The 24,141-nt window shown below is 39.8% G+C and overlaps 1 protein-coding gene across 3 annotated transcripts in view; it reads left to right on the top strand.

Annotated features, from left to right (window-relative positions):
* Positions 1-24,141, top strand: part of palld (palladin, cytoskeletal associated protein) — a 49,408-nt gene that overhangs the window by 18,494 nt on the left and 6,773 nt on the right. Inside the window, exons 4-14 of one of the 3 annotated variants that reach the window (XM_087785287.1) lie at positions 1,229-1,346; positions 1,419-1,481; positions 3,395-3,536; positions 3,606-3,629; positions 3,830-3,949; positions 5,180-5,627; positions 6,936-6,971; positions 20,310-20,960; positions 21,642-21,780; positions 21,978-22,079; positions 23,344-23,376. In XM_087785287.1, coding sequence (XP_087641413.1) covers positions 1,229-1,346; positions 1,419-1,481; positions 3,395-3,536; positions 3,606-3,629; positions 3,830-3,949; positions 5,180-5,627; positions 6,936-6,971; positions 20,310-20,960; positions 21,642-21,780; positions 21,978-22,079; positions 23,344-23,376 — 1,876 coding nt within the window. The remainder of the gene's footprint in view (positions 1-1,228; positions 1,347-1,418; positions 1,482-3,394; positions 3,537-3,605; positions 3,630-3,829; positions 3,950-5,179; positions 5,628-6,935; positions 6,972-20,309; positions 20,961-21,641; positions 21,781-21,977; positions 22,080-23,343; positions 23,377-24,141) is intronic. The other 2 variants (XM_087785285.1, XM_087785286.1) reach the window with 2 other exon arrangements.

Here is a 24,141-nt window from a genome sequence, read left to right on the forward strand (position 1 = left end):
ACCCAGAGGTTTAACCGAGCCCTGTAGCGGCCATTGAGGGTCTCCTGCTGCTTTTTAACAACTCTCTTAACGGCTGCTTAAAGGAAAGCCACGCTCCCCACGACACATTGACCCATTACACAGATGCAATTTAAATAATCAGAGGTGAAGAGGGTTAATGTCGTAGAACAATAAAGCTGCCAAGGTTGTTGCTGGTGTTCATTCTCTCCAGTTAAACTTTCCACCTCTCCAGTCTCACTTTGTTTTTCCTCACTTCAACCTTTATTTAACGCATGTGGCACTTTTTTTATGTCTCTTGAGTCATTCAACCAGCATTCAGGGTTTTAGGGTTTCAAGGTCTTTTTGCATCTCAAATGTATTGTTTATTCTGAATCTCCACCAGACAGAAACAGAAGTGCTGAAAGAAAGGAATTGTTCAGGATAGTGATGTGTTGATGAGGCTTGAGGCTGATGCAGTGTCTTCATTTTGAAAGACACTAGATGTTAGATCAGTTTGAAAATTATGCTAGGTTTCATTGAATCAATAGATCAGAGGCAATAAGTTTTAATCAGAGAGTGACATCTAGTGTCTTTGAAAATGAAGACACTGTTTAATAATACCTCGTCAGTTGTTTCATGAAGCCTCATTGAACCATCACTTTTACAGGCAATGCAAATGTATATTTTATTAAGTCCAGCAGTCATTTTGGATTTAAATCGACTGAAGTGTGTGGGAATCTGATCTTAAAAAAAAAGCTGATGAGGTATCATGATACAGTGAATCCATTTTGGCGGAGCAGTAGTTTGTACATTTGCACTTCTAAGTATTACTTGTCTCACTTATTTTTTTAATGAATAATTACAATTTAAAATGCATAATGTCACATCAATATTTCTCTTTTCTTTTTTTTTTTTTAAATTAGAAAAACGTCCAAAGCCTATCATTTATTGTTTTAAAACTCATAATCTAGAATTATTTAAATAATTCAATTTCAATTATATAAATCTAAATGATAATATTTAATATTATTTTGTATTCATATTCATGCTAGTGATGAGGGGTCATGAAACAGCTGAGAGTAACTGTGAGTACTCAATCCTTTTTCAAATCTGGCTCAATCTGAATCACTTCCTGGATGTTTTCCTGTTTAGCCTAAACTGCTGATATGATCTGTGGCATTGGGAAGAAGCTTTCATGGCAGATAAGTAACAATCTTCTGTGCACTGACTGACATGTGTCTCACTGCAGACTTCAGAAGAAGACCACTTCAATGTCGCTGACGATTCGTTCGTCGTCACCGAAAACCCCAGAATTCCAGCCTCTCCGCACCACACTGGTCCAGTCTTTGTCTCAGCCTCTGCAGCGGGTAAATCACCCAAACAAACGCGCCCGTCCACTCAAACACCAGATAAACATTTGTGTCAACATGTGCTCGCAGAATCAGAGTCCGGTCGGGACTCTGTACGGAGGGGAAGTGTCCGGACCGCCAGTCTTCACCAAGGTGGGTTTGTTTGAAACACCTTCTGACCTTGAGCAAAAGGTCAGAAATTGACGCTTAATAGAAATACGCTCAATACTTTCAATTCAGGTTCTTCTTTTTAATAAAGACACATATTTGAAACAAAATATCATTAAATAATAAAACATTTTAGACCATTTGAAAACCTGTTGTTGACAGGTATATTTGTTTCTTCTATATTATATAAAGAAACAGCTTGAATCAAAATTATATTGTCAATAAAAAGGGTTGTCATTTAAAATATAGTTTTGACTGGAGCAGAATTTTTCGATTAAATGTACTTTTATGATGTAAATACTACTATACTATTCTATTGATTTGATTTCTATAGTTTTGAAATAAAAGTTTTCTTTTTTGACCGAATAACTTTTTTAATGAAACAGCTTTTATTTATATGAATAAATATTTCTATTAATTTAATAATAAATAAATAATCTATATGGGTTTATTTTATGGTCTTTAAATTTGGAATATTTATGGAATCAAGTTTGTACAAATGTCCTGTTGTCTGGAAAACCTTTAGGAATATTAAACTCAGGTTTGCAACAGTGTTACAACTTCATGGTTAAAAAAATCATCAGACAAGCTCAACAACCAAAAGCATGTTTTTAACCACATTTTAATCTTTAAAAATCCTAATAATTTCCATAAATGATGGTAAAAAACCCTCAATTGTTCGCGAGCCAGATAAGATGAAGATGATCTATTACTCTAAATGTGATGAAAATGTTTGGTACTGGAGTGTTAATATATGCTGAAACTATTATTTGCAGCTGGAAGTTGATTCATAGAAGCTCTGAACCTAAAACACATGCGCTGTCGGTTCTGTTCTCTAATAACAGAGCTGTGGTTTCAGCAGTGGGGGTCAGATGGAGCTCAGACTCCCTCCCCCCCACACCAGCCTCTGACTCCCTCAGGCTGTGGGTCTTGTGGTGTTGGGACGAGGCAGATCTTCAAACATTTCTGCTAGAACCGTCTGGGCTCAGGTCTTTTTCACCCTCGACCAGGAAGTCCGGTCCTAAATCATTTCCCGCTTCATTACAGACAGACTTTTGTTGGTCTTCACCCCTGTTGGCCTCCAGTGACGTCAGTCACGAGACGCAGTCTCATAATGCACTGTAGCCGCATGTGAAGTGTCTTTTTTATTTAATAAAAATTGAAAGTTTTTTTTATGTTTTTTTTCATAAAGGTTTGATAGAATATTTAAATTTGGTACCTGCTGTAGGAGTTTTTTGCTGATATTTCTGCTAGTTGTCGAGTTCGAGAGTTAAAAAGATGCTAGATTTAGTCTGGTTCTGCTTGAGGTTTCTGCCTGTAGTATACCTCAACCACTCCCACTTGGCTGTGATTGGTCAATAATCTGGAATCAATCCGGGAAGACTCCACCTCCAAGGGAATTGTGGTATAAACAAAGTGGGGCGTTGTTACAGCTGGAGTAGGAGTGAAGCCATTATTACATCATAATGGACTCTCGTAACCTCTCGATCGCCGAGATTTCAGACGGGGGAGAACTTTAGTAACTCATAGCTTCCAAACATCATCATGATGAGAGTCTGGTCAGAAAAGCAAGATCAGAAAAGTAGAATCGAACCGTGACGGATCAGATTTCTCCAGGTGTTGCCGGATTGTTGATCGTCGCCAGTGAAGAGAGAAAGTGAAATATTGGGAATAAATGAGTCCATTTCTGAAGCGACAGCATCATTAAAAAAGATGTATAGCCCCTTTATTAGTTTCTACGCGGGTCATATTCGTCCTCCCCTCTCTCCATCCATCTCCTCTGATGTAGACGCTTCCTCAGGACTGCGCCAGACGTCTGTCCTGCTGCTGTCACTCTTCACTCACCGTTGCCTTTTTCTCATTATCGTGGTCCCACTCCCTCTGTTCCCTCTCTGCAGATGTTGCAGGACGCTCAGGCCTCCGAGGGTCAGGTGGTGGTTCTGGAGTGCCGGGTGCGTGGAAGTCCTCCACTCCGGGTCAGATGGTTCCGACAAGGAGAGGAGATTCTAGATTCCCCTGATTTCCGCATTCTCCAGAAAAGTACGTTCTTTGTTTTGTTCTTTATATTTATGAAAAAATCTTCACTGACTGTTTATCCTTTTTAAACAGAGCCTCGATCTGCAGCTGAACCTGGTATGTCAGCGTTTATTTCACGACACAAGCTGCGACTCGTTGACACAAACTAGTTTTCAATGTCTGTGACTCATGGGGGGGTTCATGTTCAGCCGGTGACTCACTGAAGTTTGTAACTTTCTCTGAAGACTGACTCAACGGACCTGTCACACGTCTGCCGGCTGCTCTCAGTTGTGAGTGACGAATTCTACTTGTTTCAGAGGAGATCTGTACCCTGGTTATCGCCGAGGCCTTCCCCGAGGACGGAGGTCTTTTCTGCTGCTCTGCATCAAACCTGCACGGCTCAGTGACCAGCAGCTCTCAGCTCACCGTCAGTGCAGGTGTGACAGAAACACTCATGAGTAGACCAGATGCCTGAACTCAGGGGAAATAAAAAAATTCGGTTAAGTCGAATAATGTACTCCAACATTTGAAAAAAATAGTTTCAAGAGTCAAAAGGATTATTTCCCGGGTGTTTTCTTTCATTCTGAACTCGCTGGTTAACCCTTGTATTATCTCAGAGTTGACCCAGAGACAACACAAGGGATACCACAAACACATTTGTTGTCAGACCTTTGGGTCAGCTTGACCCTGAGATAACACAAGGGTTAAAAAGTAAAGGAAGTACAATTTTAAAAAGCATTAAAAGGATTTTTTGAGTATTTGATATTATCTATTTCTGGACATATTAATAGAATGTTCACACTGAGTCTGGTTCTGCTTGAGGATTCTGCCAGTTACACGTCTTTGTGTACAATTAAGTAAAAAACTTAATTTTTTCTGTACACTTTTGAATGTTTCAAGTTGTCTTTTTGTAGCTACTGTAAAAGTATTGTGCTGATATTCATTCTGGCTGAGCTGGTTTAATATTTAACATTTTTAAAAGGATATTTTTTGAGTAATTCAAATATTCTATTGGCAGCAGAAGGAAATCCACAACAGGTCTGGTTTTTCTCAAGGTTATGTGTCTGTAGTAGAATACAATTTTAAGTTTTATTTTGATACATTTAAAAAAAATGGATAGACATACCCAAAACAAAAAAAGATTGCTTTGTTCTTGCCAAGACGATTTTTCTTTTATAGTATTCTGTATATTGTCTTGCCTGTCATAGCAGTGAGTCCAAGTCTGGTTCTGCTGAAGTTTCATTACTTTGTGTACAATGCAGTTTTATTGCTAATATTCCTGCTAGTGAAACTGAGTCTGGTTCTGCTTGAGGAAGCTTTGCTCGCCACTGTTGTTCATTATTATTGTCTGGGACTTTCTCTTCTTCTATTAAGTTTTATATTAGATTCAGAAACTGTGTAGCCAGTGATGTAAACACATGATTTTTTTGTGGTGTTAGTACAGAATAAAAGAAAGAAACAAGATAACACACAAAATAAGCAGAACAGAAACACAAGTATTATAGTTTCTTGAGATAACTCATGATTAGACACTTTTCAATAAAGTTGAATTGAATTATTTCACACTAAATAAGTAGCAGGTATTGGAACATCTGAGGAGTCCAGCAGCTGTTGAAGATCAACTTGTGGCCAAAAACCAAACTTTGCTGTTGTTTATTTTCCCACAGGAGCAGAGGACTCGTCCAGTAATGGCATGTCTGGCGATAACTCAGGGTTTGAGGATGTGGCGGCGTTCCCCCCTCCTCCCCCGCCCACAGAGATCAGCCTCCTGGAGCTGCCACCCAAGATGCTGCAACATCCCACCGTCAGCGCCGAGTCCTTCCACGTGAAGGAGGTGGAGATCTGGCCCAGCCTGTCGGCCCTGCCGCCGGTCCAGATGAGCTCCGACCCACGGGAGAAGGAAACGGTCAGAGATCCCATCCAGAACGGTCAACCCCCGACCCCGCCCTCGCCCCCGCACCTGCCCACCAAGACAATCCCCTCCCCTCCCCCGCCGCCTCAGTCCACCGGCGCCTCAGGCCAAGGTCCGGCCCAGGTCGCATCTGATCCTGGGAAGGCGTCTCCGTCGTCTGGGAGAGAGGGACCGCCACTGCCCACCAAACCCAAACCAAAGCTGTGAGTACCTGTCGTGGGCCCCTGAGGGGCCGGCTGTCTGGAGGCAGACGGTCTGGTGGAAGTGATAGTGTTGTGAGTGGGTTTACCATCCTGGCGCTACCTAGAAGGCAGGCGCAGCTCCTGCTCCGTTTTTGATTGGCGGGCCGGTCGTAAACAGATCCTGTGGCTTCTCTGGATGGCTCCTATTGTCTGAGCTGTGATGTTATGACCTTCATGTGGAGATCAAAGGTTGTTGACGGTTATTTTATGGTTTTTGCTCAAGTCCTGCCTCTGAAGATTACCTGAAGCATGTGATCCATATTTATGGAGGTATATCAGTGCCATCAGAATTTGAATTGAACATTTCTAATGTTGAAAGTTTACATTTATTTATAGAAATGTTGTTGTGTTTTTAAGCTTTGAAGTATTTTTTAAATAATTGAATGTAATACATTTTTTATTTAAAGATTACATTTGTTTTAAATGCAGTTATTATTTTTAAATGATATATATTCAGAGTACATTTTAATATTATATTTCCAATAATAAATAAAATCATAAATACATTTTATAAATTCAATATTGTCTCAATCGTAGCCTTTTTGAAGTGAATTTAAAAGACAGACAACACCAAAAAATTACTGAGCCACTAAATCAAACTTTTAGCAGTGACGTGCAATTCAGCATTTTGATAACGCACATATTGTTTAATTCAGCAATAAAAAAAACCAAATAATTTTAACCTTTCAACATTATTGGATTACTGTATTCAATAAAAAACAATTAAATCTTTCAATAAATAAATTATTTCAAGCAAACATTACAAAACATAATTTATTGCCTTAAAAGAACAACAACAGAAATTTAATAAGGAGTCTCAATATTTTAACATGTTCAAATTAAACCATTCATTATTCTGATAGCGCTTATATACTTCCATAAATATGACTTTGCATCAACGCTCAAAGACTTGGTTTCTGCCTCGGACAACGCTCTGTAGTGATGTGTTGGTGAGGCTTCATGAAACAGTTGATGAGGTATCATGATACAGTGTCTTCATTTTGAAAGACCACTAGATGTCACTCAGTTTGAAAATTGATAACAGCTTCTATGAATTAGTAGATCAGAGTCAAGGATTATAAAGCAGAGAGTGACATCTAGTGGTCTTTCAAAAAGACACTGTATCATGATACCTCATCAACTGTTTCATGAAGCCTCATCAACACATCACTACTTCTCTGCATGTGTGCTTGAATTGGTGTCGGCTGATGGCGGATGCAGCATGCGAGTGGACTGACAGGTTATGACTTGTGAATTCTCTGCTTCCAGAGCTGAGATTATAGAGGAGGAGGCAGAAGGTTGCAGGTAAATATCTGCTTGAGAGGATGATGCTCTGGATGTGACTGGATTGTGCTGCCACATAGTAATCCTACGTCAGATTTGGTTCTCATGTTCTACGGCAGACATGTTGGATTGAATGTTTGTTATATTTTTACTCAGTGCTCCGAGTGGTCCAGGGACTAGTACAGGTCTTTTGTTGTGTCATTTGTAATAAGGTCGCACATCATTTTAAAATTTATAATTTCTGTAACATTGATTATTACTCTTTTTCAAGATTCGGAAAATGTTGTCACAACATGATCTGGAGTTTATAATCCATGCGTTTGTTTCTTCTCGTTTCGACTATTGTAACAGTTTATTTTCATGTCTTAACAAGAAGGATCTGTCTCACCTACAGTTAATACAAAACTCTACAGCGAGAATTCTGACCCGCTCTAGTAGAAGAACTCACATTTCCCCGATCCTTAAATCTCTTCACTGGCTGCAAGTTTCTTCAGGATCAACTTTAAAATTCTGGTTCTTACTTTCAGATCTATTCATGGTCAGGCTCCTCCTTACATCACTGATCTGATCCATCCTTACACCCCAGCTCGGGCTCTGAGGTCTGTGGATCAGAATCTACTGATGGTTCCACGCACACGGTTCAGGACCAGAGGAGAGAAATCCTTCCAGGCTGTTGCTCCTAAGCTGTAGAAAGATCTTCCTGTATTTCTGTGTTTGATGGATCTACTGACTCTTGCAAGAAACATCTTAAGACTTTCTTATTTGTGCAGGCTTTTCCCTGATTTTCTGGGACTCCTGTGTTTGTCTTATGTGTCTTGATCTTCTTGACGTCTATTCAGACATTCCAAAACCATATTTGGGATAAGCAAGAGTAGATTAGTGTTCATGTTGCTATGGTGACCTGTACAGACGTCAGTGATTAAGATAAGTTAAGAGACAGTGATCATAGATGTCATCAATATGAGTAAAACTAGAATTTGTTTGATGACGGAGAACCAACACATAGATGACTAGAACAATTGCATTTCCAGAAGAAAACGCAGTGTGAATGCTGAATCTACTGAAACTGTGAACTGAAATGAAAGTATTTTATTAGTATTCAAAGTGAAAAATGAATTGAATGGAAAAAGTTGAAATTTTGGCAAAAAGAGTGATGTGAAAACAAACTGAAAAAGTATGTGTAGAAGAAAATCTTCATCTTCCCCATAACAACATGAAGATAAATATACCTTAATTTTCACACAAAATAAAAAATAATAATACATTTTTTTGTAAAAATAAAATAAAAACGTTTTCCGATGGTTGTCCAGATGAACCAGACTCGGGACTTCTGGATCCAAACAGTCCAAAGACAGAGAACTTGAGATGATCAACTATTCACAGTTGGGAAGCTTTCAACTGTCACACGACTACGAACCATCATCCGTCTCTCTTCCGTTTTTAAAAACAATCTTCGTCATGAAAGTCTGACTTCATTCCTCGTTGCTGTCGAGCATCAGCAGGTCAGCCCAGTGGACTCGATGAAAATGATGCCAGCTGGTTACTTAAGAGCTTCTTTCTCTACTTTTATGTGAATTCTTCATGTTTGGCTGGTTTGTTCGTCATGTGGACTTATTTTAATAGACTTACAACAATAATTCATCACATTCTTTCATGGGTCGACCATAAGTTGCTCACAAAAGACAACATTACATTTTCTACTCCAGAGCTCAATACTAACAATACATGAGTTCATCGCTAACACTCACGCTAAGATCAGAACACATTCACACCATTTTTAAGGTTTTTAGCCACATGACCTTTCTATCACCTCTTGATACATTCCTATGGAAGTATATCCTCACCCTCAGATTCTATGCTGAAAGATTGAATTCATTTTGAAAGAATCATTTTATTCAATAATGTGTAGATTTAGACATTTTAAATACACATTTAAAAAACACAAAGTGATTAAATTATTCATATAATGAAAATATAATTAGAAAAATAAAACGATGTATTAAGTCTGAAAATATTGTTTTTTTTTTCCAAGTATTCAATAAATAAAACTTAACCCTTTCAATAAACAAATTCATTTATTGAATTATCTATAAAACGAATACAACCTTAATATACAATAATTTAAATAAATATAAAAACCTTAGTCAATAACAACAACATTTGAATAAAAAAATAAAAGTTTCAACATTTGAAATGTTAAATTAAACATTCAATATTCTGATGCCACTGATAAACTTCCATTTGTTATTACTTCAGTAATGAGCACTTTAATCTTATGTCGTATTTTAAAAGTTGTATCAGGGTGAATAAAAAATAACCCCCCATTAAAAGACAAAATTTGATTAATTCTCTCAAGTCAGGTCAGATTTCTTGAAATGACTTCACTTTCATGACATTAAAACCAGCAGCTTCATAAATTACCACAGCTTCAGCCCACACCTCCCTCTGACCCGAGATCATGTTCACAAATCTAGAATAAATTGTTCTGAACTATAAAGATAAAACTGGAAGTCCGTGCCACGGACCGTTTTGCTTTAATAACAGCGGGCTGATGAGCTCGAGGAAGTCCTTGTGTTGTTTGGCAGGCGAGAGGTTTGGGTGAAAATAGCACGCCTTGTTTCTGCAGCGCCGGAGGAGAGATGAATGTCGGTCGTTACTCGGGTTTGATGGCCAGCATTGAATCCAGACGGCGGGATAAGAATCAGAGGAAGTTCTCAGGGCGCAGGCTTAGATTGAGCTTGTTAAATATGAACAAGCTTCCAGGTCTGGAAGGTTATTTTCCATTCAGTAGAAAGATGATTAAAAACCAGGTTGAATTCAAGACTGGGCAGGACATACCAATCAATCCCTGATCCCGGATGGGTCATGAAGCTAGAAGAACTAGAGTCCTCACTTGATTCTTTTAAAACTGCTTTGTTATAAGCGATAAACAGGGAGATGGAATTTAATTGAAACAATTAAAGTTTTTGAAGTTTTGAATGAAAATATTTCCCTTATATTTAAAAAGGTCACTTTAATCCCATAATGTTTTCAATAAAATAAAGTTGTTTTCATTTAAAAAAAAGTCTTAATTGTTTAGTTTCCAAAAAGTAGCTTCAATAAATTCATTTAAAGTCATTTTTATTGATTATATATAAATACACATTCTTTTATTTGATTGGATTATTTACTAATTCAACACATGTATTTTATTGATGGGATATAGTATATATAATAATATTAATATATATGTTAATATAAATGTTATATTGAACTATTTAATATTTTGATGGCACTGATATAGTTCCAAAGGATTACTAAGACAACTAATATTCTATTATTTATAATGTGGGTCAACAGGCCCACAAGCCTTGTATTTTTGTTGTACCATCAACAAATGAAGCTTGTGTCTGTTTCCAAGAGTTTTTCATTCTCTTGTTCATCCCATAAACCAGTGAAAGAATGGAAAATAAAAGACAAGCCTGTACGACACTGTGCAGGCGTGTCAGGCGCGATATTGACGGTGATTACAAAGTTCTATTGCAGGGTTGGATGTCTGGGTGGGTGTGACGCCTGCAGCCCTCGCAGCAGAACCAACAATTAAATCTCATTTTCATAAAACCCTCAATCTCCAACAATCGTCTTCTCTCACGGATCTCAACAAAGTTGCTTTCATGTTCAACTGAACATCTGACGAGAAGAAAGGAAAATAATTTGTTTTCTGGAATCAGTTGGATTCAAATGATTCCTTCCTGACACCAAGGAACGATAGTTTTACTTACTTTGCCTTTAAATTACGCATTATGTGTTTTTAAGAACAAATTAAAATGTCAGAGATTATTTCCTGGAACACTTTTGAATATATAGCCTAAAATCTCCTCTGACCTGTGGAAAAACTAGGAGTGTTAGAAAATATTAATGAACTTAAATATCACAATTTTCTTTTTACGATACCGTATCTTAAATCAACAACACTGGATCGATTTCCCTTTTTGATTTTAATTTTTGCTTTTATTTTATGGTTCATATTTATATGTATAAAACAAAATAATACGATTTTTCTATTTTAAATTTACAATTACACATGCAATTATTAGCAGCATTTGTTAATTTCGTGTCGCAATTATAATCACTGCCGCTAGATGGCAGCAGTCATAACAGTCTCCACAGCTTAAGGAACAAATAAATCCACAGATCCCGGCGATGACTGAGGACGAGAGGATACAGTCGACTCCAGCAGCTTTTAAACTTGATGTTTGGACATATTTTGGTTTCAAAACAAATGAAAGCTGTTACGATTTCATCACGAGTCATGTGGTCTGTAAATTCTTCATCACCAGAGTCAAGTACTCGGATAATATGACATATTTATCTTTGTTTAAAATGTAAGAGTTTCAAATATATCATCTTCAACCTCACTCTACTACTACCTGTGTCAGTCAGACGACACTCAGCATAGTTAGAGATTGTGTGTGATAAGAGTGGCAGCAATAGTGCAGTGATCCGTGCTACACTGAGCTAATATGTCGCGTGACTTTACTGAAGCAGAGAAGACTTTAGTAGCTCCACATGTAAGGAACCACAACCCTGTTGTCATGGAAACAACAACAAACCGGGCTGATCGTTGTCAAAAGTCTTCATCACTTTGTAGCACACACATGCACACACATGGACGCACACACACATATGCACACATATACACACACATATGCATACATATACACACACACACTTATGCACACACACATGCACACCCTGAGACACACACGCACACGGTCACACAGAGACACAATCAGACACACACATGCTTTCATTCAGATTCAAACACACAGCCCCACACAGACACACACAAACAGAGAAACAGAGACACACAGACACACATGCTTACACTCAGATTTAAACATTCACACACAGCTCTGCTGCCGTTTACAAAACAAAATCACAGATCACTGTTATTGTGTGTTACAGTATTATGGGATGTGGATTTAAAGAAGTTCAAAAATGTTCTGGGCCCAAATAGAGGGGATTTGTGTCATATTTGTGAAGTGACTCAGCAGCGTGTTTGTGTTGACAAGGTCCAGGTCATGACCTCTGAGAGGAAGCATTGACAAACACTTTTCTGTGGAGGTGTTGCTCATGGGCGCAGGTCCAAGCACGGACGTGTGCACGTTCATCATCTTAGGGATCATTCAAAGCGAGGATCAGAAACATTCCTGCGAGTCAAACTAAGACGTGAAGTATAATGTTCAGTAAGTCACAAGAGAGCAGGAAAAACTGATCACTTCACATTAAACTCCAGAGCCAGTCAGACATGGACTCTCCATAAAAGGACATGAAGGACACGTCAGACCCACGGGCCGCCGGATTGGTCGGCTGGGATACAATGACCTGCATGGAATGGAGAAGCTTTCCAAATAAGGAAGAGAGTTATTCCAGCTGACCTCCATGACGGAGGGAGAAGAGAGGAGAGCAGGGGTTCTCTCTCATAAGAGACGAGCCGCTGAACCAAACACAGATAAACAGCGACGCACACACTTCGACACGTTGTTCCCGGATGCAGACCGACAACCTCCGATTAGATCTTGGCACTGGTGGTGAAACTGGACCGTCCTCAGACGAGAACTCTGTGAATGACTGATTCTAGTGGAGAAAAATTGTCACAAAGTCTGTTTTATCAGCAATATTGTAGGATTAAATTGAACTTTTTTATATCTTGAAAAGGTTTTGGTGATTTATCAAATCTAGTTTTGGTCTCTGGTCCATTTATTATCCCTGAAAAACATTAAAAACTTTCAAAACTGTATGAAAGTATCTTAGTGTCATCAGAATAGTTGAACGGTTGAATTTGACTATTCAAATGTTGAAGATTTAGAATTTTAGAAACATTTTTTATTGAAATGTTTAGTTTTTTAAGCATTTATTTGTTTCAATACTTTATGTGAATAATCTGTTTATTTAATGCTAATGGTTACAAGTTGTGGGTATTACAAAGACACCGTTTCTTCAAGTGTCCGCACAAACAGCAGATATCTTTGATCTTACCCTTGCAGGAGCCAAGGTCTCAAGCAGTCTTTTCACACAACTATTTTTTCCATTTGGTAGTCAGATGTAACTTTTTAAAGTGTTTTATAAAATGTAGGATGCTGTTCAAAAAGGCAACCACCCCATTACAATCAAGGCACAGGGGCCAAATCTGGCCCGTCAAGTCATTTTATGTGGCCTGTCAGGTTGATTCAAAATTGAAAAGACAATATCAGACTCGTACTTCCTGGTAAATACAACTTACATATTTCGGCCCCTTGTGTCATTGAGCTATAAATCTTTGTTTATTCTGAAGATTATAATCTATATTCATTAATATCATAGAATATAAACATGTATAATTTATAATGCAGGGCACACACTGGGTGCAGTTAGTCACAGCAAGAAGGTTGCTGGTTGGCTTCCAGGTCGGGAGGCAGCCAACTTTCTGTGTGGAGTTTGTATGTTCTCCCCGTGTTGAGTGGGTTTACTCCGGGCACCCTGGTTTGCTCCCACAGTCCAGAAACATACAGAGGTTGATCGGGAAATTGGGGAAATTGTCAATAGGTATGAGTGTGTGTGTGAATGTTGTGTGTCTTTGTGTGTCCTGAGACAGACTGGCGTCCTGTTAAGGGTGTCCCCCACCTATTGACCTTCATAAAGGATGAAGAAGCACAGAAAATTAATTAATAAATGTATACAAAAAAGATGTTGTATACAAAACAACATCTTAGTTACTGATTATTACCATTAGTACCATAAAGTATAATTCACTGTCTCCATTTATATACTATTAATTAGTGCACATATTTAGATACTTATTTTTAAGAAATTAGGATGCTATCAATATATGTTGTTCATATCAAGCTATTAGAGGTAAAGTACAGTCACAATGAACAAGGTGTGAGTTAGTACCTAATATTGGTTGATAAATGGCCATTTCTCTGTTAATAAACATATAAAAAAAAGTATCTTATTAAAATGTAACATGTGTTTCCCTTTCTTAAGTGTCACCAAAAAAAAGTAAAAACGTCACAGGAAGTCTAGTCGTTGGTACAGACAGATTGTACAGACGACAATGTGGAAATTAGTAACAGCGACTGACTCGCCTGTTACTGTCACTGACTCAACACACAGAGAATGACTCACACTCGACGCCAGTAGGACCCCAATGACCCCCTAACCTTCCAGAGAAACACTCTGGATCGCTGCACCCCCGTCAACACTCTGACTCACTGGAAAACTATTTTTTCTAAAAATACAAGAATTAGGGAAACAAGTGTGAATGATCCCAGAATAGTTTGATCATGAGAGTTTCATAACAAGGTTACATAAAACTTCCCAGAAGACTTCTAGGGAAGATTATCCATGTCATCAGATCAGAATAATGATTTATGATGAATTAACGATTTAAATTAACATTTAAATGTTGTAACTTTTAATTTCCTTTTTTTTATACCAGAGAATACCAAAAGAGCTACTTAATAGTGTGCTCCGACGCTGTCACATGATCGTCTGTGTGGCTAAAAATTGATCATGTAGCTTGATACTCTTTTGGTATTGTCTATCATCACAATCAAACTACATATAAAAAATAATTCATTAATTTAGAAAACATTGGACTTCTTACCTAGATACAAATTCAACCGTAAATGTAAAAACTATCGGATACCATTATTTGATAAGGCAATTCAATGCATAAAAACCCCCAAAACATTGAAAAACAAGTTAAACTGATATACTTGATAACATTATGTGAGCCCTTGTTCTGAAATGGGTGGGACTTGGGGATGCTTTTATTGTGAAGCCGGAGCTCCCTCAGACAGCCTGACTCATGCAGGGAGAGAGAAAGAGAAAGAGAGAAAGAGAGAGAGAGAGAGAGAGAGAGAGAGTCTGCTTCTCTCTACTCTGTCTGCTCCTCACACTATATATGCTGCTCGTACCTGCTGCCACTGTGAGCGTCTGCTGCTGCACCCCGACACCCCCACACAAGGTAGAGCAACTTTGTTTTCTTCAACTCTCCCACTCTTTCTTTAACCTAAAAGAAACATGGAGAACTTTCTGCTAACAGTATCAGCCTATGATCCAGTTTGTTGTTTGGTATTACCAGGATTAGTTATCTCTGGAAGTTACTTTTTCACTTTGGCTGTTCACTTCCTCCTCCTCCTCTCCTCCTGCTGCTGCTTATCCCATTTGGTGGCGGTCCCACTCCAGTCTGGAGAAGAATGTCTTCAACATTCCATCTTTTGAAGGAAAATGTCAGAGAGAAAGCTGGAGTTTTCCATGAGGAGAAGGAGTCCTGGAATGAGTGGAGAAAGAAAGTAGGACAAGGAGAAAGTGGGTGAACTCTTGGTGTGGCTGCACGAGAGGGAAAACCTCAATGCTGCGCTTTAAAGAAGGAGGAGAAAGAAAAACAGTCTGGTTCTATTTTATGTGGTGTGTGTGCAATTAGAGCCAGAGAGGGGAGGAGAGGGGGATAGGGGGAGGAAGAGTTGGGGTACAGGGGTAAAAGAGGGGTTGAGAAGAAGAAGAAGAAGAAGTGAAGGACTCTGGAGAACAAAGGCTGACAGAGGAGAGTGAATGAATGAATGAAAGTCTTGATATGTGAGGAGGGAGAGACGATTATACGAGCTCCATTCTGAGAGCTGGAGAGAGTGGATGTGGGTTAATGAGGTGCAGGAGTTCCACGCTCGCTGGCTTTATCACCGGTCTGAGTGTTCAGGTCAGACTATCTCATCCGTCAGCAGAGAGTCACTCGTCATTCGCTGCCAGAGGCTTCTGTTCATTGACAGCTCAGGCAACGCACTGATGTCATCTTCAGTGCTGATCCAGGTGTGTACAGGTGTGTTTGTATGTGTTCCGTTCATCTGTGTTTATGTGAGTTCAGTTCAGGTGTGTTCATGCGTGTTCAGTTCAGGTGTGTTCAGATGTGTTCTGTTCAGGTGTCTACAGGTGTATTCACGTGTGTTCAGTCCAAGTGTGTACAGGTGTGTTCAAGTGAGTTCAGTTCAGGTGTATACAGGTGTGTACAGGTGTGTTCAGATGTGTTTTGTTCAGGTGTCTACAGCTGTATTCACGTGTGTTCAGTCCAAGTGTGTACAGGTGTATTCATGTGTGCTCAGTTAAGGTGTATACAGGTGTCTTCATATGTGTTCCTTTCAGGGGTGTACAGGTGTGTTAATGCGTGGTCAGTTCAGGCGTGTTCGGATGTGTTTTTCAGTATATCAATGATGTTTGGTTGGAATTCATTATTTTCCACTAAATATTATTTTATAGATTCTAATTATATATAAAATAGTAGATATGTATTTGTCTCTATCTGTGTCTGTGTGCGTGTCTGTGTGTCTGTGTCTGTTTGTGTGTCAGTGTGCATAAGATAAGGTTTAAAGTGGGAGGTCAAAGGTCATATCCATCAGATCAAGATAAAGGGGGAAGAAGACTCCTATTCAATTCAATATTTGTTCAATTTCAATCTAATTTACTTACTCACTTCTCTTCACACTTTTTCTGGTTTTCAAATGTATTTTTATACTCTGGCAATGCTGTGTATTTATATTGAAATATAGATATTAAGTGACCCTTGAAGCTCTTTGACGACTCATTCTTTTTAGGACTTTTATTTGGCTAAACTTAACACGCTGCTTTCTCTATAAAGATCTGAATGAAGTGGAACAAGATAAGATTGTTGTGTATGTGCAGCTAACAGCTAAAAATGCTCAGCCATATCTTCAATATAGAGTACATGGTGAATTACTCTTACTTATTGGGTGATTTCACTACCAGCATAAAAAGCATTTACCACTGAGTCACTCATTTACACAAACTGATTGCAGTAGGCTGCACGCAAGCTCACCATCAGGAGAATATTTTAAATTTTTCTGTGTTCTCTGGAAGACAAGAATGTAAGTTTGGAACCTCCTGTTGATACCTCTGATCCAGGACATTCTAATAGTGACTATGAGTGTACGAAGATTTTAATAATGTAACGTCATTGTGTACTTACTATGCTATGACAGTTTCCCTGCAATTGAATTATTTGAGAATACTCAATATATCCTTGTTCCTACGCTATCACACAATATCTCAATAAATGGTATCGCTGCACCTGTATTGTGATACTTATTGCATCTCCAGAGTCCTGCCAATAGACAGCCATACTAGAGACATATTACCGTAACTGAGGAAGACACTCGTCCACCACAGTCTAGATGGAGTAAAACAACATTTAAGAAAAACAAAGTTTCATAAGAAGTCTTGGATAAATGTGGAGGATCTCTTTTAGGCCCGACCAGAGCGCTTGTTGTCATTTTAGTTGAATTAGTGTTACGAGGGTGTTGCTGTTACTAAGCCACAGATGATGGCCGACACAAACACAGCAGTGAAATGCAAACACACAATGACACAAACCAGAACTCCCACCGAGTGGATTCATAGCTGAGCGGCCGAGGACCACCTTCACGCTCCTCACCCCCTTCTTCTGTTGATAAACACGGACTGGAGATGATGTGCACGCCGGCACTTCCTGTCCCCCCCCCCCCGCCGTGTTTCCTGTCATCCATCTGCCGGGGCGATGGATGGAGGAGTCGTCGGGCTGTGGTTGTTGTAGTGTTGGTTTATTGTAGCTCTTGGTAAAGATCACATGTGTTCCGACCTTTACGAGGCTGTTAAACACACTTTCAATTACTTCTCTGTCGCCCGGGATCAACCCGGCAACCAGTTAAAACTTCCTCCAAAGACGTTCCTCTACAAACCTACCGTTAGAAGCGACGGATAGAATGGCTCTGTGGTCCAGTTGGCTCGCAGCACCGCGGCACAAACACGGCCCCGTTGGCATGACAACAGCGGAACACTTCCCTCCTAATTCAGACTCGCTGAGCCACAGAGACAAAGAGAAGGAGGGAGTGATGGAGCCCGGAGGAAAGTCTCGTTTATACTCATCCGAGCAGAGACGGAGAGGTTTCACACGCTACAGCTGCAGACCAGATCACTTTGTTTACAGGGAGGGACGTCGCTACGATATTAGCTCCACCTCGTAACAGTTAACAACTCACAAAGACCTTTTTTTGCTTCATTAAACTCTGAGCTGACATTTTTTAACTTTAAAAGTCACACGAGCGCATCATTACGTCAGCGCTTTCAAGTTAGCGCTTAGCTAGCATCTCCGCCTCATACTTTTAGATATGCTACATTTTTTTCTTTTTCACAATACCTAAATTTATAAGCACTGTATCGGTAGAAATTAATTATGCGAGATCCCGCCGATGACTGAGTATGACTCGAGTAGCTTTTAAAACTGATGTTTGGACATATTCTGGCTTCAAAATAAATGAAAGTAGTTATGACTTATGACAATACTACAAAAATATCCATGTTCAATATATACGATACGTATATAACGGTAAATGCTTGAAAATAAACAAGCCTAGAGACCTTGCATGATGCTCATTTTTGTTCAGCGACACTAGCCTCAAAATCCTATAGTGACATAACAACAAGAACCATATAATAGTGAAAACACAACGGTAGGAATGTCAGCAAAATATTTCTATAATAGTTGCAAAAAGAATCCAACATTTCACTTAAATGTGTGTTTTTTCCGATAATAAAAACACATTTTTAGTTTTAATCTCTATGTCTTGTTTGTTTTTGTTGAATATAACTTTTCTAGTAGTAATTCAAGGTTAATGTCTCAAGTTTTAAACTCCGTTGTGGAAATTACAAAGTTGTGATGTGTTGATGAGGCTTCATGAAACAGATGACGAGGTATCATGATACAGTGTCTTCATTTTTAAAGACCACTAGATTATTATGTCGCCTGCAGCTAAAGAACAACGAAATCCAGCAAAATGACTGAGGGCAAGAGGATACAGTTGACTCCAGCAGCTTTGAAAAGCTGTTTTTTGGACATATTTTGGTTTCAAAACAAATGAAAGCAGTTATGGGTTCGTCAGAACCAGAGTCTCGGACAATACTACAAATACATCCTAGTTCCTACACCATCACAATATATTGTATCGTTGTCAGTTTACCGTGAAACTTCTGAAATTGAGATGTGTTTCTTGCTGTCAAACAAGGCCATGTTTGGAAATGTGGACCAAACACCACCAGCATGAGACAGAAAAGATAGTTGCTGTAACATCCGGACCTCCGGATGGAAGGTGTCAAGCACAAAGAGGAGTCTGTGAGGTCTTTCACGGCGAGAGAAAGTAACGGCGGCATGTCAGGGAGAGAAGGATGAGGCCAAGAGGAAATTAAGAGTGTTTCCTCTCTGCTAGAGCCAACAGCGGGCCGGGTGCTTCTCCCTGGTGTTCACAGAACACGGCCAAAAAAGGAATAAGACTACTGCGAGCGTGAGGAGCTGCCAAAGTATTCCAGTAAAAGACTTTCTTTTGCAGAAGGTCTGAGGAGGAGGTCAGTGTAACGATGTATACAAAGAGATGAACACATGGAGAAGTCAAAGTTGAAAGAGTTTTTTGTTGACCGTGTTAGCAACTGGCAGCTTGTTAGACGCACACATGGTGTTTGAGTTTGAGGAAGGAGAGAGAGGAGTTCAGGTGAAAAATAGACTTCTCTGATTGTCCAACATCTGGGAGAGATTACCACATGTGAACTCGGCCTTGAGGGACGAACAGCGAGCGCTCATCAGGAAGGTTTAGAGCTCCATATGGAGAGAAGCTGGAAGAATGTCTCAGCGAGGACTTTTTAAAAATCACATGACAAAAAACGGAGCTCCGCCTCCGTCCAACGCCGACCCGGGCGACTCCCTTCAGTAGATGAGAAACGTTTCCTTCTGTGGGTGACTTGTTCTGGTACTCTCTGAATCACTCCTCAGATGTTCAACAACAAGAATTCTCTTCACGGAATTCCACAAAAACTGCTGACTAAGTTTACTGGAGTGGATGTATTGTCGGCACTCAGACTATTTAACTAGTCTTTGTTAACAGCTGATAACGTATCAGTCCTGGCGACTGCTGCTGCTGCGGTTTCCTTCCCTAAACACTGTTGAAGTTCACTTAGAAGCGGTGGGTCCGGGGGCCACATGTGGCATGTAAGCATCACACTATAGAACTAGAACAATTTATATTTTTTACTTTTTATTTTTTCTAAATCAACATTCAAAATAAGTCACTGGATCTTCTTAACATAATTCAAGAGAGAATGGTTAAATTGACAGAGAATTCTGACTTCATCAATCAAACCTAAGATCACTTTCAAACTGAAAGTAACATCTAGTGGTCTTTTAGAATGAAGACACTATATCATGATACCTCATCAACTGTTTCATGAAGCCTCACCAACTCATCATTAGTCCACCCCTGTGTTGAACTTTGGTCTAACTATGTTCTCTTTGTTGTGCAGTAACGCGGCTCAGCTGAAGCAGTTACAAGAGCAGATTCTATTGGAGCAGCAACAAGAAATTCAGGAAGTTCCGCCTCCACCACAGGAAGAAGCATCTCCTGCCCCGCCCTCTCCGCCTCTTCCTCCTCCACCTTCCTTTCAGGAGCTGGAGTCCAGCGCAACCATGCAGGCCAGCACCTTCAACTACGCCCGGCCCAAGCAGTTCATCGCGGCTCAGAATCCGTCTTCTGGTGGTTTCGTCACCCAGTCCTCGGGTTCCTCAGGGTCCAGCCTGTCGTCCCCCTTGTCTCCCACAACACCGCACAAGCCCTTCAACAGGGTCACTATGCCACCTTTCAGCAAGGCCTCAAGTGTTGAATCCCCAACTTCCCCGTCCTTCCCTCCTCCACCACCACCTTTCCTCAGCTCCAGTAACCTGTCCTCGCCATCTGGCCCCGCCCAAGACTTCCCCCCGCCGCCTCCACCCCCACCACCTCCGCCACCTCCACCTCTGTGCATGTCACCAGCCGGCTCCGATGTTTCCTCGCCATTTTCCTCGGTGCCTGCTTCTCCGGCTTCCAGCTACCTGTCCTCGGTGCTACCCACCACTCCATCCACTCCTACCAGTCCTACAGTCAACGCTCTCGGACTTCCCAAAGGAAACGGCACAGTGTAAGTACCTGGAGTGACCTCCCTTTGAAATCATCATTCATTGGATTGGCTTCAAACTGATTTTGTTAATGTTTATTAGACATGTGTTATGGTTGTTATATAAACATATAGCTAGCTATATGGCTAAGACAAGGGGTGGAAAAAAAAGTTTTTTCTTTTTTATTAACAAAACAAATGCATATAATGTTATCTCCATTGTTGTTTCTGCAATTATATGCATTGAAAAAGTTAAAGAGGTTTGTTGATGGAGGGAAGAAGTCGAAGAGAAGTGAATTAGAAGTGATGAAAGAAGCTGATTGAAAAATGAAACATGTCAAAAATGTGGCCTTGTCTGTTCATCAGCTGTTCATCAGCTGTTCATCAGCTGATCTCAGTAGCTGATCTCCTGAAAAGGATTCCTTTTAGGATTATCATTCTCTTTCGATGGAGAGAATGTACCTTTTTTCATCCTCCATCAACGACATTCCACCCTTTCAAGTCTTTGCCAGTGATTTTTCATCAGGCTGTAACTCAGTCCTGCACTCCCCCGCTTGGCGTGGCATTCCTGACTGAACTGCGGGAGATAAGAAGACCCCTCGTGGAATGCCACCGCCCGAACGCTCCAGATAAGGGTGGACGGGAGGGAAGATGTGCGGAGATAGAGTTTGTGCGTCACTAACAATCTTGCGTGTCCTCTTATAGCAAAGCGTTCCCCAGGAAGTCCTCCATCACCAAGACGCCTCGGATGGCCTCCGACTGCGACATCCAGGGTTCCAAAGACGCGGTGATCCAGGACCTGGAGCGGAAGCTCCGCTTTAAAGAGGAGCGCAACGGTCAACAGGTGTGTTGGTGCTCGTGTTTGTGTGTCTGCAGGCTTCAACTAAGATTAACAAGCATTCCAGCGTTCATCCATAAAACCTGAACCATTCTTTCAAAAAGCTTTGTATTCTCTGACGCTCCTAATCAGGCGGTCAGCTGACTGTGTTGTTCTGCGACTCACGCACTAACCCCCACTGACCCCCATAAACCTGCTTCCAGAGGCTAACCTATGAGGAGAAGATGGCGCGCAGGCTGCTTGGTGCGGACAACGCCGCCACAGTCTTAAACACACAGGAAACAGAGGAGGAGCCGATCACACAGGTACTTCATCTGAACACCTGGGGGGGGGGGACCCCCACCTGTGCAACACTCAATAACATCACACACATGTTCCTCACATATGATACCAGCATGTGTTCGGCACAACCTCACCACTCACGTTCACCGCACACCTCCTCCGAACCTGCAGCCTTACGGAGTGTAAACACTGTAAAACGCTTCGTAAAAACATGCTTGTGGGCGACGCTTGTGAGGGTTGAACCATCGAGCCTTCATCAGGTGTGAGAGAGCATCTTCTCATGTCTAAATGACTTGTCGCTGAGAGAAAACACTCATTTAGTGAGGTAAAAAACACTTTCAAATATTTTATTAGTTTATTAGAATATTGAATGGTTGAATTGCTTATATAATTCAATTAAAACATTTGAATTATTTCAGAATGAATAAAAAGATTTAAAGTTTGATATTGTAATTCAATTATTGAATTTAGAAAAAATATTTTTTTAATCATTTAATAATTTATAATATCAAACTCTATGTATAAAAAATAATTATTGATTTTGATATTTTCGAATTGTTTAGTTCAATTATAGACAAATAAAATCAACCTTTCAATATAGAAATTATTGAATTCAACTATTTAATAAAAAAATTAAATGCTTAACCCTCGTGTTGTCTCAGGGTCACATTTGTTCACGACCAATCTTAAGTGTTGAAAGAGTACCTAGAGGAGCTCGCTCATCAGCCTGAGGCCTGACACACTTGGAGCAGAGGTCTCTAATCTGACTCTCATTTTTCCTGCAAAGAGATCATTTTTCACACACAGAAAAAATGACATCCATTAAAAATGCTTGTTGCAATGGAATGCCGGAACGTTCTCTTGTTCCCGACAGCATGTGAAGGGAGGAGCATGATGGACCTGCATGGAATAATTACCACAATGTTTCACTGGTTTTCTTTCTGCTGCTCAACGTATCGAAAGCACAGAGATGGCAAACCTACTGCAAATTTGTGCTGCAAAGAAAGAAAGAAAAAGGAGAAAGAAAGGTTTTTCACGATCCACATGAAATCAAAAAACGTTTCTGATCCACTTTTGTTTTTGACACAAAAATACTAACTCCATGGTAAAGGAAACACATATTCTTGAGTCACAAGGATTCTCCCTATTTTCACAAACCACGTCTGAAGCACGCTAGCACAACACACATCACATAAGAGTGTTTGAAACATGCAGCAGACGTTATTGTAACAGCAGGTAAGGTCGAGAAAACAAACATAAAATCTTCCTGTTTTCTCCCCCGAACAGGAAGAGCCTTCGTCAGAATCTCGGCCACAAAAGGTTCAAATCCTCTACTTTTGTCTGTCACTGCGTCACTGCTCTATGGAAGTATATCAGCGTCATCAGAATATTGAAGGATTACATTTAACATTTCAAATGTTAAAATTTTGAATTATTTTTTTATGAAATCTTGCTGTGTTTTGTGATTATTTTATTGAATAATTGAATTCAATAATTTTGTTGTCACATGATTGTCTGCACGTCGCATGATTGGATGAAGGTTTGATCGAGTAGCTTGGCACTGTTTTTGTAGTTTTTATTTTAGATTGAATTTAAAAAGCTGTAAATTAAAAGACATTGATTTCATAAAATGTATTTTTGAATTATTGAAATTAGATTATAAAACTCTGTGTAGAAATAAATTAATTCATTTTGAAAATATTTATACATATAGAAAACTGTATTTGAAAACATAAAATATTTATATATACTGTATATTAAAAAAAATTAAAATATTTCAATTAAAGAGAGAAAATCAAAGTTTGAACATTGGTAAATGTTCAATTCAATATTCCGATGACACTGATATATGTGGTCACATGATGTGTTGGTTTGGAGCACGTGGACGCATGTTTGGTTGAAGTCGGGTTCAAGTGGGAGAGGAGCAGGAAGTTATTTCAGGATTCATGCTCCAGCACTCGTGTGCAAGTGCAGGATAAGTGCTGGTTGTGCAGCTGCACTCCAGGCCTGTCATTAAGTGTGGCGTGTGTCATCAGACTGACGTGCCGATGTTGCCTCTGGCATCACTGAGTGCTGAGAGATCGA

Source organism: Callionymus lyra, chromosome 2, assembly GCF_982586985.1.
Source record: "Callionymus lyra chromosome 2, fCalLyr1.hap1.1, whole genome shotgun sequence".
Classification (NCBI taxonomy): Eukaryota; Metazoa; Chordata; class Actinopteri; order Syngnathiformes; family Callionymidae; genus Callionymus; species Callionymus lyra.